The sequence below is a fragment of the Pelodiscus sinensis genome, chromosome 1, assembly GCF_052426305.1.
Source record: "Pelodiscus sinensis isolate ZL-2025 chromosome 1, ASM5242630v1, whole genome shotgun sequence".
In the NCBI taxonomy this organism is placed as follows: Eukaryota; Metazoa; Chordata; order Testudines; family Trionychidae; genus Pelodiscus; species Pelodiscus sinensis.
Genome location: NC_143052.1, coordinates 65,715,093 through 65,730,343, shown reverse-complemented (window position 1 = coordinate 65,730,343; position 15,251 = coordinate 65,715,093). Strand labels below are relative to the sequence as shown.

Here is a 15,251-nt window from a genome sequence, read left to right as displayed (position 1 = left end):
AGCGTTACTCCTCGTGAAAAGCAGGAACATTGAAATAACTTCTGTGGGCCTTAAAGTCGATGTAACAGGCTTGGAAGTGTGGCCTCATCAATTAGAAAATTGACCATGTGTAACTACATTTAGGGTAAAATCCTAATGAAGACAAGGCCTTAAAGTCCATTGAATGAACATCAATGAAAATTAGGAGACTAAATATATATGAGGACTTGGGCCCAAGTGCAGAGTCTCTTATTTAGTTTCTCCTCTTTATTATCCAATAATCACAAAACTTTGCACAAATGAAGCATTTTTATTGATTATAGTGAATGTGAACACTCAAGCAATAATACATAACATTAACTGGCAGAACAAAGTACTAGCAGGATTTCATAGGAAAAATTGATCTGGCTTATTTTTATGTGTATATAGAATAGAGAGATAATAAGCAATATTTTAAACTGTGTAGAACTGAAAATACGTTACTGCAGCTGGTCACATGGAAAGATCTAGCATGCAGTAAAATATCTGCATTTCCCCAGTCAGTTGCCCCGAGTTTGTGTTATTGTGAACATGATTAATTGTAAAAGGGAAGCAAGTGAAGGGAATCATTTGCTCTATGTGAAAAGCTCCTTATTTATAAAGGAACCAGGCTGGGATAAACCCCAACACTTTAGACTCCACAGCCCCTGATCCATTGGGAGACATCTCGTCCTTTGCAGTTCCTTGTCCATGCCACCCTACGTGAGTAAAAAATCATGTTAGCTGATTATGGCAAACTCACCCACTGTCCCCTCACCCAAGAACAAAACCAGCCACTTCACATTTATGTACATTTGACTTTTCTGTGGAGTGCTAAGCTAATATAACAAGTAATTTGCTACTGGCCAATCCCAGAAGAGCACCTGGCTAGTCTGAAGGGCCCAGCTGGATCCCAGAGCTATGCCCGACTGGAGAAATCCTGAGTCTTCCAACACTTCCTAAAAGGTTGCCAATAGGTTGTCAAAACGACCATTTACCAATTGGTATTCCTGCCACAGAAACGTGCTGAGTTTGTGACACTGCTCATAGGGACCAACTCGGTGGGCCCTGGAGCACAAATGGAAAAAAATAGAAGCTTTTCCCTCCTTCCAAACGTCCAATCTGTGAACACCGCTGCGGATCAACTCCTCCCGGTCACTCCCAGCACCTCCTGCCCACAACAGCTCAGCTCTTCTGCTGCATGCAGGAGGCACTGGGAGGGAGGCAGAGGAGCAGGGATAGGGCACACTGGGTGAGGTGGGGACAGCAGAAAGAGAAGGGGGAAAAGGGAAGTGGAGGTGGAGCAGGAGTAGGAAGAGGTGGCCAGACTGGAGCTATGAGGCAAAGGGTAGAATGGGGGCGGGGGTGGAGCTGGAGAAGGGGTGGGAAGAAGCAGGGTGGGATTTGGGGATCAGGGGAAGGGATGGAGAGGGGACAGGGCCTGAGGCTGAGCAGGGTTTGAACACCCCAAAGGAAAATCGGAAGCTGCAGCCTGGGACATTGCTTTCTGCTGGATGGAATCACATTCGTTCAATTTTGTGCCATAAGCGCTATCCTGCCCGAATAGAACTAATGCGGATTCCATTTTAGCTCCAGCTGGAGGGGGTAAAGCTGCTAGAGAACCGTGATTAAGTTGAGTCCTCACTGCCACATGAAGTGTTTGAACTGGGTCTTTGAACTCCTGGGAACCTCAGATACTCAGCAAATACATTTCCCTCAGTAGAAGAGTGTCTATGCTGCTGTAGTGGAGCAAATCCCCCACTGAATCTGGGCAGGGAGGTGTTAATTGTCTGTCCTGAAGACTGAGGGTACGTCTACACTACAGAGTTTTGTGAGAAAAATGGCCGTTTTTCCTACAAAACCTGAGTAACGTCCACACTGCAATTGCGTTCTTTCGAAAATAAATGGAAAGAACAGAGGGTTTTTTTCCGGCATTGGTAAACCTCATTCTATGAGAAAGAAGCCTTTTTCCAAAAGAGCCCTTTCGAAAAAAGGCATGTGTGGACAGGGAAGAGGGAGTTCTTTCGAAAGAAGAGAAAAGAGGAAAAAGCACAGGTGCCCTGGTGTCCATTCCACCCATAGCTATCACAGCTTACCTGCGAGATAGTGTCCATTCAGTGTGCCCCGATCTGCCGACAAATAGCTGATCATCAGCTGGTTGGCAGAGCGCGGCAGCCATTTAAATTTAAATTAAGCTGCGATTATTTAAATCGCGGCTTCATTTCCCTCTGCCGATCAGCCTAATCTACATGGCTCCATCGACAGAGCCATGTAGTTTAGACACACCCTATCTGTTGAAAAAGCAGAGCGCTTTTTTGATGCGTTTTGCAGTGTGGTCGCTTTCTTTTGGAATAAGTTTTTTCAGAAGATCCTTTCCGGAAAAGCTTTTTCCAAAAGAAGCCTGCAGTCTAGACATAGCCTGAAGCTGAAGCTGGTCCCATTTCACCTGTTAGCAGTAGTAAGTCTGGAGAGAATTAAAAGGAAGGAAGCAGATTTCAGAGCCCATCTCAGGAGGGATCTTGGATCTGAGGCTGCAGGGACCTAAGTGGTCCTGAATAGGAGCTCTCAGGTCGGCCAAGGTTTAGTCCAGAGAGGGTTTAGTCCAATCTATTGGTTGGTTTGTGCCATTTTACTTTTCTTTGGACAAGTCAGACCCCAGAAGTGCCTGAGTTGTGAACCTACACAGGGTACCTGGACTGTTGCTTATAGCAGATGGCAAAGATGCCCATTCACAGTGCCAATGCCCTACACTGGATGGAATCAAAACTGGTCAATTGCATGTCCTGTACCCTATACCTTTAATAACTCTCTCAGGGTATGTCTACACTACCCTCCTAGTTTGAACTAGGAGGGTAGTGTAGACATACCCTCAGTCTCTTTTGGTCAGTGTGTTGGGAGTTTTTGGAGGAGAAAGATCTGAGTTCTATCTTCACTGCTGCTATAAAGGTCCAAAGGCCTTTAACTATAGTTATAACTGAGATTCCTCAATGTACATTAATATATTGTTCTGTGAACCCTTAATTTACTCATTCTGAGTTTAAATATGTTAATCATAAACATATCTCTATTAGCAAAATCTTCATTATTTCAATGATAGCCTGTTTATCCAAAAGATTATTATAGTTTCTCTCTTTTTTTTAACTAGCCTGCCACTAAGTATACATGCAAATGTGTGTCTATCATGTCTAGTAAGAGGTTTCATACGTACCATGCAGCCATGCCATTTGGATCGCGAACAACTCTCTTTGCACAGTTTACACTATTTGTAATGTCAGCTGTCAGTAAATCTAAAAAAGAAATATAGAGCTATGAGACAGGGAAAAACATTTTCCTCTTTGTTATTTTAAATGAGTCATCTTTAAATGGGAACTGAAATTAAACTTTATTATTTATTAATCTTTCTTTTAAGGTAATATATAAGGACCAACTTAGAATAGGGCCCCCTGGTGTTAGGCACTATATCTACATAGACTAGCCAATGCCATTGTGTTGAAGATCTTAGAATCTAAATAGAAAGGTGGGGTGGGGAAAAGGGATATAATCCACAAGCAGAATAAACAATGTGGTACTGTCAAACATCATGATAGTTACACAATTTGGTTTTAGCTTTAGAATGCTGTCAATCTGTGGGCTAGTTGTACTGTAAATGACTATCAAAAGGTGTCTTGTATCTTCCACTGAACCACGTGGTACTGGCCAGAGCTAATACACACTTCTGAGGGAAACCTGCATCACTACGCATGAACATAATTAATGCAGAAAATAGCTTCTGCTGGAAAGTTATTGCACTTCTGCCTTTTAACTCACCAAAGGGCAATGTGGTGGAAGAACTGAGCTGCTTCTCCTGGCCAAGTAGGTAGGAGAAATAGCCTCTTGAACCTTCTTCACAAAGCCTGTCGGGCCAGATCAGGAGACAGGGGACATGGGGGGAGTGACAGCATGGCGCTGCTGAGGAGTCACTGACAAGGGCTCATGGCTGGTGGAGGAGGACAGACTTGAGCAAGGGCTCAAGGAGAGTGAAGGTGCCTGGTCACAGGGGGAAGAGACAAGCAGAACCACATGGGGACATGGAGGTAGGTGTAGAGCCACCCGAGGATGGGATGGGGGGATGCCGGGACACATGAGACAGGAGGAAGGGGTTGCAGGGCTACATTGGGAATAGAGTGGCTGAATGGAGCACAGACACACAGACAGTGGGTTTAGGACCACATGAGAGTTCGGGGAGAAGCTGGTGAGTGGGGGGGTGGAGGGACACACGTGGACGAAGGTTCCCTCTAAGCTGCACAGCAGCACAGATCTGCAGCTATTTAATCAGAAACAACTTTTAATTATTTTTAAAAATAGACTAGATTTCAGGTTGATTGCGTCTCTTTACAGTAGAAACTTTGAAATGTGTTTTTAAAATGGAGCATGCCCCCAAACTGACGTTTGTGCTGGCCTTCCACACAGCAGGGACTGTCATCGTCTCATAATAAAAAAGTGTCCTCATACCAACATAGGGGTGAATTAGAAATGCTTCTCCAAAAGGGACTTTTTTAAACTAAAGAAACCTACAAGAAAAAGTCTGATAAACAAGGAACACAATTCCGCTTGAAAAAATCTTTTGAAACTCCCCTCCCCCTTTATAGTACACATACATCCCCACACATTGCAAATCTGGCCTTCCGTCTACAGATTAAGGCGTTTTTAACCTAGAGCTACTAAGGGGAAAAACCTGGCTGCTGTTATAACTTTGCAATGCTAAGGCCTCACACAAAACGGCAAAATTAGCCCATCTTAGTGTACCTTATAGGAACATTATATTGCACCTACCGCTACACTGGATGCCACATGCGTTCTTGGCTCCTGGGGTCTTGCCATCATTGCACCACCAGTGGCTGTTGATTTGTAAAATCCCATAGTCAGTGCTTTGGTCACCTCGGTTATAGTTCGTGGCGCTCGTGTTAAACTGGCTCTCGAATCTTGCTGTGCACACCCCTGTGAAAGTTCCATTAAAAACATAAGAGTGACGTATTGTCTCCGGTGATAAAAACTCCTCATAGGTTGATAGTTAACAGAAATAGGGATCTAAATGCCCCTGTATCTCCTGTTTGTAGCTGATGCAAATGATTGTTTAATACAAAGCCCACACAGGCCGTTTTGCTTCCATTTAGATTCACAACCCTTATTCAATAGGCATAGCAAGAAAAGCCATTCTTCCTGTACAAATTTATATTGTCGTATGCACACCACAGGGGGCCTGTCTCTCTGAAGGAAACACCAGAGTTTTTGGGGTAAGGATGCCAACGTTTTTATTGCTAAAAAACAGGTCTCCGAGGTCCTGTCCCATCTCTTCTCCCAAATCCGCACCACTTACTCTTCTCCCTCCCTCTGTCATCTCCCGGTTACTGGAGACTCTCATCCTCCATCCCCAACCCTCAAGGTGGGCTCCCTCTGCACCAGGGCGGGGCCAGAAGCTACGGTCTGACTCGGATCCTGCTGCCTCTCTGGAACAGGTTGATTGCCTTAGTCTCCAGTGACTACATCTCACTGGACATTGCCATGTCCCATTTCTGACCGGACATTCCGGTCAAAGACCAGATGCCTGGCAGCTTATCCCCCTTCTCTCCCCGTGCCCGCCCTCCGAGACACATGGATATCTCCAAGGCAGCAGACTTACAGTTTCCCAGGCTGTAGCCCCGGTATCCATCCAGCCCAAGACGTTTCATTGCTCTTGCCAGCTCACACCTCTCGTAGATCTTCCCATGAGCAGCCAGAGGCAGGAGGAAAAGCCCCAAGATTAGCAAAGCCTTCATGCTGGCAGTGTAGCAACCCAGGGACCTACCACTGGCACTAGAGATGACCTGTGTCTGCTGATGGAGGGGAAGAACAACTCAGAGCACTTCAAGACACACCCTTCCCAGAACTGAGCAACGCCCCTTGCAGCTCTCAGCTGCTCTTCCTGCCAGTCTCAGCAGCTAAATAGCAGCCCCTCTCTTCAGCTCCCAGCTTTGAATGGCAAAGATTGTCTAGTTCACTGTGGCACCTCTGACTTCTGCTATGTCTTTGGAGATGGTGTGTGTTCACAAGGATGGGACACGGGCCTGGGATCCAACAGACTTACAGTCTAGTCCATTCTTTGCCACTGGGCTGCAAGGTGACCTTGGACAAAATGTTTCATCCCTGCCTTGGTTTCCCTATATGCAATAAGGGAATAATGACACTTCTCCTGTGGCCTATATGCTCTGGATAAGTGCTAAGTATTATTATTCTGATCAAGGGCTATTTTGTGACTCTCAGTACTTTGTTGCTCCTGACTTGTTACTAGGGATGTTATCTTCACTTAATTTCCATAGTTAATATTTTGCATACTTCATGAAAGTAGGCAATCCTGAACAACACTGTTTCAGGCTCTCCTGATTGGCCATGCAGGGTATGGGGGAAGAAAAACCTTTTCAACTTTGGATGCAATCCTCAGTGGATGTAAATTATGTTAGAAAAGAAACATGCGACCCAGAGGCGGATGAGGTAAAAGAAACTACTTTATTGCCTACAAACTTTTATCTCGGATATTCAACACAATGTCCGAGTGGCAACAAATTGGCATTAGTCAGATGCTTTTATCTATTTTAATGTGTTAATTCACACATCTATCACTACTTTTCCTAAAATCTTATTTAGTAATGTTAACTCCCATATAATCAATATTAATTCGCAAATAAGAAACACAATTATACCCACCATTAATTACTATTTATGCAATTTCTAATTGAATCAACAGTTTCTTATACTACAAACTAACAGGTCACATGCATTAAAAGGAATTTGACCCTGAAAACGTATTATGCAGAGCCAATGAGGATAAGCCAAAGACATAAAATAGAGCAGCTGCATGCTTATCTATTATTCTAGGCTGCAAAAATGAAGGGAAAGAGTATGTCCATGGGTAATGCCTACTGTGGCTGAACTCCTGAACAACTAATATAGATCCATTTCAGACCTATTGATTTTTTACACAACCCAACAAACTAGTGTAGCTCTACTGAAATCACTGATTTATTCCAGCTGGGTATCTGGTCCTTAATCTTCAGCTTTCGGACTAGCCTGGGAAAGGAATAGCACTGGAGAGCAATGGTATAGGTGGAGACCAGCCCTTATCCCCTGCTCACAGAGACTTGAGGAGAGGGAAAAGTATCTCGTATCAGCAATCCTTCTGGCTGTACTGGCATTGATGGCCTCTGCTGAGAACAAATGTCCAGCCCCAAAGATCTCAGTGGGAGTTAGACACCTAAGTACCTAGCAGGGTCTGGCCCTAGGATTCCCAAGTCTTTAGGCTAGTAGGTAGAAAGGAAAATGTGAAAGTAGGAAAAATCTTGCGGTACCAAAAATGGCTTGAAGGATCCCTCCATTCCAAGTGAAGGAAAAACATGTGATTTATAATACAGATATTAAGGAACCTGATATTACACTGACACAAAGGGTCTTAGTCACATACATTTATACACCCAGCTTTGCAAACTTCTGCAGTGCTCTCTTATAAGCCAACTGTTGGGGGATGAACGAGGAACTGAAACACCCCTCCCCCATTTGTTTCTTTTCTCTTTTTTAACAAGGAGTTAGAAATACTTAATTTGGGATTTCCCAACAGAGCTTTCTTCATAGGGCTGTTTTCTTCCCTGCCTGTGTTTGCACAAGCAAGAAAGGGGCCCAGTTGTGTTGGGAACTGTACTAGCATAGAACACCAAGCGTCCTGGTTCAGAAGGACAATGTTAGAGGGACAAAGATCCTGCTATTTTCACAGCTTGTTCCTAGCTTTAGAATGGTGCCAGTCTGTGGGCTAGTTGCACCATAGCCAGCTCCTGCAAGGGACCTTGTCTCTTCCTCTGGAGCATGTGATACTGCCCACTGCAAATGGAGACATTCCATAGGACTTGAGCAGGGGTGGGGAGCCTATGGCCCCATGGGCTCTGCCACTGTGTTCCTGCACCCTACATCCCAACCCACCCTGCAATCCCAGACTGCTCCTTCGCCTTACCTCCATTCCAGACCCACCAATCCCCAACCCACTCCTGCAACCACCCTCCCACCCAGACCCCACCCCACAAGCCCACTTCCCAGCAGCCCCCTTCTACCAACTGAACCCCTCATTTTTGCCCCATCCCAGAAGCAAGGGGAACCGCAAACTCTACTAGCTCAGACCCACCTAGGCTCTGGTATGTGAGGGGAATGTCTGAAAATGTGAAACAAAATACTACTACCTGTAGCACCTCAGAGCCACTAGGAATTGAAAGCAATGAGAGAAAACCCTTGTTTGCAATTTTTTCCATATTCTTCTCTTGGTGCTCTTGCCTGGAGGTATGCTTTGGTAAGACTTGCATTAATCATTTGAGTTATAGTTTGTGGCACCTGTGTTATAATTACTCACATAAATTGCTGTAAATGTAACTATGGTGAACCACACTAGGTGTGCGGGTTCCATAAACACCCTTGTAAAGGTTCTATTTAAAAGAAACAAGCCCACAGAGAGACATGTTTTCTCTAGTGATAAAAATTCTTCTTATGTTGATATTTTAAAGAAATAGGGATCTAGATGCCCATTTCTAAACAGCTGATTCAGATTATGTGGATCATTATTTAACACTGTTGAGGGCACATCCCCCTTGTGTGGGGGGTCTCAGTTGAAATCCCACACAGATCCACCTATCAGGATCTGCGTGGCCCAACGGCCGGCATCCGAGTCTCCAACACTCCTCTGTCAGAGTTAATATGGTCCTGCAGCTCAGTTTTTGCCAGAGGCCCCTCTCTTGGGGGTAAATACGGCCCTGCCACCTAGTCCTTGCGATGTCTCCTTTATGTTGTAAATACAGCCCTGGGGCTTAGTCTTTGCGTTGCTCCCCTATTGGGGTGAATACAGCCCTGAGGTCTAGTCCACCAGCTCCCCCTGTTGGGGTGAATACACGGCCCTGAGGCCTAGTCCTTGTCAGGCTCTCCTATTGGGGTGAATACAGCCCTGAGGCCTTGTTCTTGCAGTGCTGCCCCCCATATTGGGATAAATATGGCCCTGAGGCCTAGTCCACAGGCCTCTGGACTTCCTCTGCTCCAGAGGACGCCACCAGGTCCCAGCCAGGGCCTATTGGCAGTGGGTCGGTCCACTGCTTGCTCAGCCAGGGGTTCGTCCCCCTCAACATGCCAAACACTCGGTCTACGTCTACACTGCAGGCTTCTTGCACAAGAACTGTTTTGTGCAAGAGTTCTTGTGCAAAAGGTCTTTCACAAGAGCACGTCCACACTGCCATGTGTTTTTGCGCAAGAGATGAGCTTTTGCGCAAGAGCATCCATGGCAGTGCTGATGCTCTGTTGCGCAAGAAAGCTCTGATGGCCATTTTAACCATAGGGGCTTCTTGTGCAAGAAAATCATGTTGCCTGTCTACACTGCCCTCTTGTGGAAGAGCTCTTGTACAAGAGGGCTTTTTCATCATGGGGAGTGGAATAACTCTTCTGGAAGAAGCTCTGTTTTCCGACACTATACTGTAAATGTACTTGCACAAGAACGTGAGTGCAGTGTAGACACCTGGCGAGTTTTTGTGCAAGAACAGCTGTTCTCTAGCCTCTGGGTTTTCAATTTCCCGCCCTGGGCCACTTCCTACCATCCCACCTGTCTCCGCTGCTGTAACTCCAGCCCACCTCCAGGGCCGTGGCTGGGGCTACAATAGTTGTGGCTGGGGCTGACGCTGTAGTATCAGGTTCTGGCTGTGTTGGCTCATCTCACTCTGGAGCTCACTCTGCAGGTCCTTCCCCTTCAGCAGTCAGCCCTGAGTGAGCTGTCTCAGGGCCTTTTATACTCCTGCTCACCAATGAGCATGCCTGGCAAGGCCATGGGAACGGAGTGCTCTCAGCCAGCTGGGCCCAGCCGACAGTCTGTTCTATAGTGCGGAGCCAAAGCGCCCCGTCATAAACACAAAGGCTGCGTCTAGACTGGCATGATTTTGCAGAAATACTTTTAACGGAAAAGTTTTTCCGTTAAAAGTATTTCCGCAAAAGCATGTCTAGATTGGCACGGATGCTTTTGCACAAAAAGTGCTTTTGCGCAAAAGCATCCATGGCCAGTCTAGACATGATTTTGTGCAAGAAAGCCCCAATTGCCATTTTAGCCATCGGGGCTTTTTTGCGCAAAACAATTCTTCCCTGTCTACACTGGCCCTCTTGCGCAAGTATTCTTGCGCAAGAGGGCTTTTTACTGAGTGGGAGCATGAAAGTGTTTGCGCAAGAAGCACTGATTTTGTACATTGCAAGGTCAGTGCTCTTGCATAAATTCAAGCGGCCAGTGTAGACAGCTGGCAAGTTTTTGCATAAAAGCGGCCACTTTTGGGCAAAATCTTGCCAGTCTAGACGCACCCAAACTGTACACAGGCAGTTTTTCTTCCTTTTGATTTGATCAGATTCACAACTCTTATTAAAGATGCATAATAAGAAAAACCATTCTACACAGAAGTCTTTTGACTGTCACATGCGCACCCCATGAGGCCTATCTCTTTGAAGGAAACACCAGTGTTTTGGGGTACAGAGTTGCTAATTTCTAGTTGCTGAAAACCTTACACTTGATGCCATGCAGTTCCTCAGCATCCTGAAGCCCCTCCCCAACTCATGCCTCTCTCCTCATATCCCATCTCTCACTGCTCCCCACACTCTTTGTCACCCTCCCCATATCCTCCCTCTCCCAACAGCTGAGCTCTCTGCTCTGAGGCTGGGTTGATCTCCCGAAGCATCTGCAGGTAGGTGGTGTCCTTAGCTGTGCAGGGGCTGGTGCTGGTTAATGACCCAGCATCTCTGCTTCCCCCATAGTTCGTGATGGCAGCGTAGCAAACCCAGGCTCCTGTCTCTGAGACCAGACACAACTTGGCCTGTTCCTAATGGAGAGGCAGAACCTGGAACATCTCATATAACTTTGTATTAAGATCTTGTCCTTTTAGATATATCTTTGTTAAGTGTTCTTTTAGAATCTCTGTAACATTTCTCCTATAACTTAGTATTAAGATAAACTTTCCTTTTTATATATGTAGATCTTGTAAGAAAAAATGTCTTTTGAGCTCTCCCCTTTCCTTGATTGTCTTGTTGAAATGAATGAGGTGTGAATGGAGAATGAAAGGTGAGCACCTCCAGCAGAAGTTGCAAGGGTGGAGAAGGTCTGGGGGCCAGATCCAAGACAATACCTGTAATGTGAGCTCATTAAGAAGACTGGACATACAGAAGCCTTGGGAGTCAAGCAGCAAGTGCCTGCCCTTGGAAGAACTCTATTTGAAGCAGCATTGAGAAAGGCAAGGTGATGACTAATTGGCTGCATGAGAGGATAAATATGAGGCATCTTGCAGAGGGACCCCGGGTTTTCATCTTGTCAACATGGGAGCATGGATCCAGATCGGCAGAAGTCCAGCTCCACCCCTCCCCCATCTAACTCACCTGGCCAGTGCAGTTAGGGAGAGCAACTTTTGGTGACAAGAAGACGGAGTGTGCTTGTATGTGTGAGAGAGTGCATGAGTGTAATGTATCATATGCAGGGCTCGACAAATTATACAATCTACTCACCCGTCGCGAGTAGATTGTAACCCAGAAGAGCCGGGTTCGGGCGATCTGTGCATGCGCAGATCGCCAGACAGCACGGCTGGCGAGCGGGGCTCACCGCGGTTCGGTGAGCCCTGATCATATGCATATGATAAGTATTGACTGATCTACGTACGTTCAATAAATGTGGCATGTTGCCTTATCCCCCTGAAAAAGATCCCGGGTGCTTCTTTTAAGCACAACACTGATGCTATATACACCTGTTCCAATGTGCCTTGCTCATCAGACCTAAAATCATGTGAGCAGTGTGCTGCTCCTCACTTGTTACTTCTCATATGGACTATAAATTATTAAATAAGAATAAGAATGTGAAATTTTTCAGTGTAAAAGTATAAACTCAGATCCTAACATTTCACTGCAGAATAACAACAACCGCCCTGTAGTTAATGTTCCTGAGTTGGGCCATTCCATCTAAAATGCCCAATGACAGGAATGTGAGCTTCAAAACTTTTAGCATAGGCCTGGCAGACTTTACTAAAAAACCTGAAATGAATTAGACACCCTATAGGCAGAAGTTCAGAAATAAATATTCTTCCTGAGAGAGAGAGAGAGAGAGAGAGAGAGAGTATACATTTATTTATCAGTCTGTACTAAAGTAATGTGAACAGAGATCACATTTAGGTTACCAAGTACATCTGTGCACTACTCTGCAGGTCCAGAGATGAATCTAGTTTATATGTCTTAATGTTGATTTTCCACACTTATCAGTGTCTGAATTTCCCAAGTTTCTTTTAGCTAGTGACAAGGTTTTTGTGGAGATTGATTGCACTGGAATTGCTGATGTGTATGATCAGCATTAACATCACATGAACAATGTTTTTTTCCTGGAATAATTCTTTTGAAAGAGAAGATAATAGACTCTGACCAGATGTTGTAAACTCCCAACACCTAAAGTTAAAGATCTGGCCAATTTTGTTCTTTGTTATTACAAAAGCAAGAATGTCCCAGAGGTTGGGGCATTGGCTTGGGACGCACCTCATGGAGGTGGCATAGAGCACTCGCATACATCAATGGTAGGAGCCATATAAATGCCATAGATTGCTTGTATGTGGCATGGGCTCCAGTTTCCACAAAACAAATACAGCTACAATGTTCCATTATTAGCCTCCACACCTAGAGTTGTATCTTATTACACATGTAATTTCTAGATATTGAAAACAAAATCCACCCCAGAACATGGCTTATTGATTTGCATCTTAATCAGGAGAATTGTGCAACTACATGCTGGGAAAAAAAGCAACACTATTAAGAAAGGCCTCTTGGGAAATCCCAAATTACTATTTCTAACTACTTGTAAAGGCAAAACAAACATAGTTTCATTTCTTTGTTCATCTGCCACCAGTTACATGATAACAGAGCACTGCCGACGTTTGCTGAACTTGTGTGTATTAATAAATATGCCCAGTGCAGTGGTGAGCAACCTGCAGCCTTATGGACCACATGCGGCCCACTGGGTTTCATCTGTGGCCTGCGCATAGGATTGCCAGGTGTCTGGTATTGACCTGGACAGTCTGGTATTTTCGCCTCCTGTCTGGTACAAAAAATGCAGAAAATACCAGACACCTAAAATGTCCGGTATTTTCTGATTTTTTTCCTGGCCAGGAGGTGAAAATACCAGACACCTGGCAATCCTAGCGCCCAGGCCCTACCCCAGACTCCCCCGCCCACCTGGGCCCTGAGACCCCTAGGTCCCTGGCCCCAGAGACCCCTAGGTCCCTGGCCCCAGACCCCATGCTCACCTGGTTCCTCAGGGAAGCTACGTTCTGACTTGGACAAGAACACAAAATGGCTGCCAGCAAAAACCCTAAAGACCAACGGGAAGCCATGCCTTCCCTGGGTCTTAGTGTTCAACCGCTCTCTTGTTCCTATCCCTATTCTAACGCACTCACTCTGAAAGGGGCCATGCTGTTTTATTATTTACTTTTTTTTTGTTCAACAGTTTTGGTCTCCTCCCTCCCCCCCTTTTTTCTTCCCTCAGCAGAATTTTTTCCCCAGTATCTTTTTTTTTTTGGGGGGGGGGGGGGGTTCGATATATTTGATTCAACCATTTGGCAACCCTACCTGCGCACTCCCTGTCTGTCCCCTGCCCACATATTTTTTGCACGCTAGCCATTGACGCCCCACACTTTCTGTTCCTTCTCCTCTCTTCCAGCATTTTTGGAGCACCATGAATCTGCTGATTCACATTCCATTCCTGTCCTCCCCCTTCCTCCCTGAGCTGGAACACCATGAATCAGCTGTTTGTGTCTGTTAAAAGTTCTGGGAAGGAGCATGGATAGAACATGGCTCAGCGGATTCATGGTGCTCTGAAAGTGCTGGCGGGAAGGGGGGAGGTGAGGGGAGGAGTAGGAAGTGTGGATCTCCAGTGTTCCAGTGTGTAAGAGGCACATGAGGGAGGGGGACAGACAGGAGGTGCATGAGCAGCAGGTGGAACCCCAGTGGGCTACAGGCATCAGGTTGCCCACAACTGGTCATGTTGCCCAGTGAGGCGATGGAAAGCCATCTCTGTGACCCCCTCACTAGTCGTGGCTGTCTATCTTTGGCCTAGTGTCATTTGACCCAGTGTAATGCCAGGTCCATTACAGTCTCCCTTAGAAATTACAGGTTTTTCCTTAATGGGGAGGGAAGAGACTCTTTCAAGCCATTTTTGAAGCTACAAGATCTTTCTTCGTTCCACATTTTCTTCTCTAACTGCTGTCCTAAAGACTTGGGAGTCCTAGGCCCAGATCCTTTTTTACACTAGATAGTTGCCTAATTGCCATTGCAATCTCTGGGGGGATGTTCTGACCTGAGGGGTGGAATGTTGCAGCCGTCCCTTCCTACCAGCCCCAGAGAGAGGCCAGGCTCCCTTGCTCCCACATTTCTGAAAAGACCGATTCAAAGGAGGATTAGCAGTCTCCATGGTCACAGTTGCCAGTGCAGGAGTCAGGCAACAAATAGTCCAGGGCTCAGGCCTTCAGGCAGGGTGGACGAGCAAGTTCTCCACGGGGAGAGCTGAAAGCACTGGAGGGGCTCTAGTAGTTCGAGAGCAGAGCTGCAGGTAGTCTAGAGCATGAGGTCCTGCATCAAGGAAATGGCAGACTAAGGCTTTGTCTAGACTGCAGAGTTTTTCTGGGATACCATCCCTGAAAAACTCTGCCACGTCCAGGGAACGCGTTCGCTTTTTTGGAACAGTTTCCAAAAAAGCATGAATGTTCTTTTGGCATCTCTGTATTCCTCTCGGTGAGAGGGATAAGGGATGTTCTGAAAGAGGAGGGTTTTCCAAAATTTGGCTCCATGTAGACAGGCCTAGTTTTGGAAAAGCCTCTTCCAAAAAAAAAAAAAAAGCAGAAAAAGATATGCAAATTGCAGTTCACAATCTGCGTAACTTTTTCTGGACCCGCCCCCCTCCGCCATCTAAACATAGTCAAAGGCAGGTCTCTTGGCCTGTGGTGGGGAGGTTACCCCCCCCCCCAGAGATGGGGTTGGCAGCAGAGAATAAGGGGGCCTTGGCTCATCCACCTCTACCAGGTCCCAGCTGACAGCCCTAACAGTGGCAGAGGGTTCCAACCCTGGGTCAACAGGGATCCCATCACAACAGATGGGAACAGAACTCTGGCAACACAGCTGAAGTGTTGTCTGGTATGCTGGAGCTCCTTCCTAGAATCCCCTTTCTG

General features: G+C 46.0%; 1 protein-coding gene across 1 annotated transcript; it reads right to left on the bottom strand.

Annotated features, from left to right (window-relative positions):
* Positions 1-269: 269 nt before the first annotated feature.
* Positions 270-5,884, bottom strand: LOC102463153 (lysozyme C-like). The gene is made up of 4 exons (XM_006121579.5): positions 5,657-5,884; positions 4,810-4,974; positions 3,206-3,284; positions 270-716 (listed from the first exon to the last, which is right to left on the bottom strand). The coding sequence occupies exons 1-4, from the start codon at positions 5,790-5,792 to the stop codon at positions 650-652; spliced, it is 447 nt and encodes a 148-aa protein (XP_006121641.2). The 5' UTR covers positions 5,793-5,884; the 3' UTR covers positions 270-649.
* Between the last annotated feature and the right edge of the window lie 9,367 nt (positions 5,885-15,251).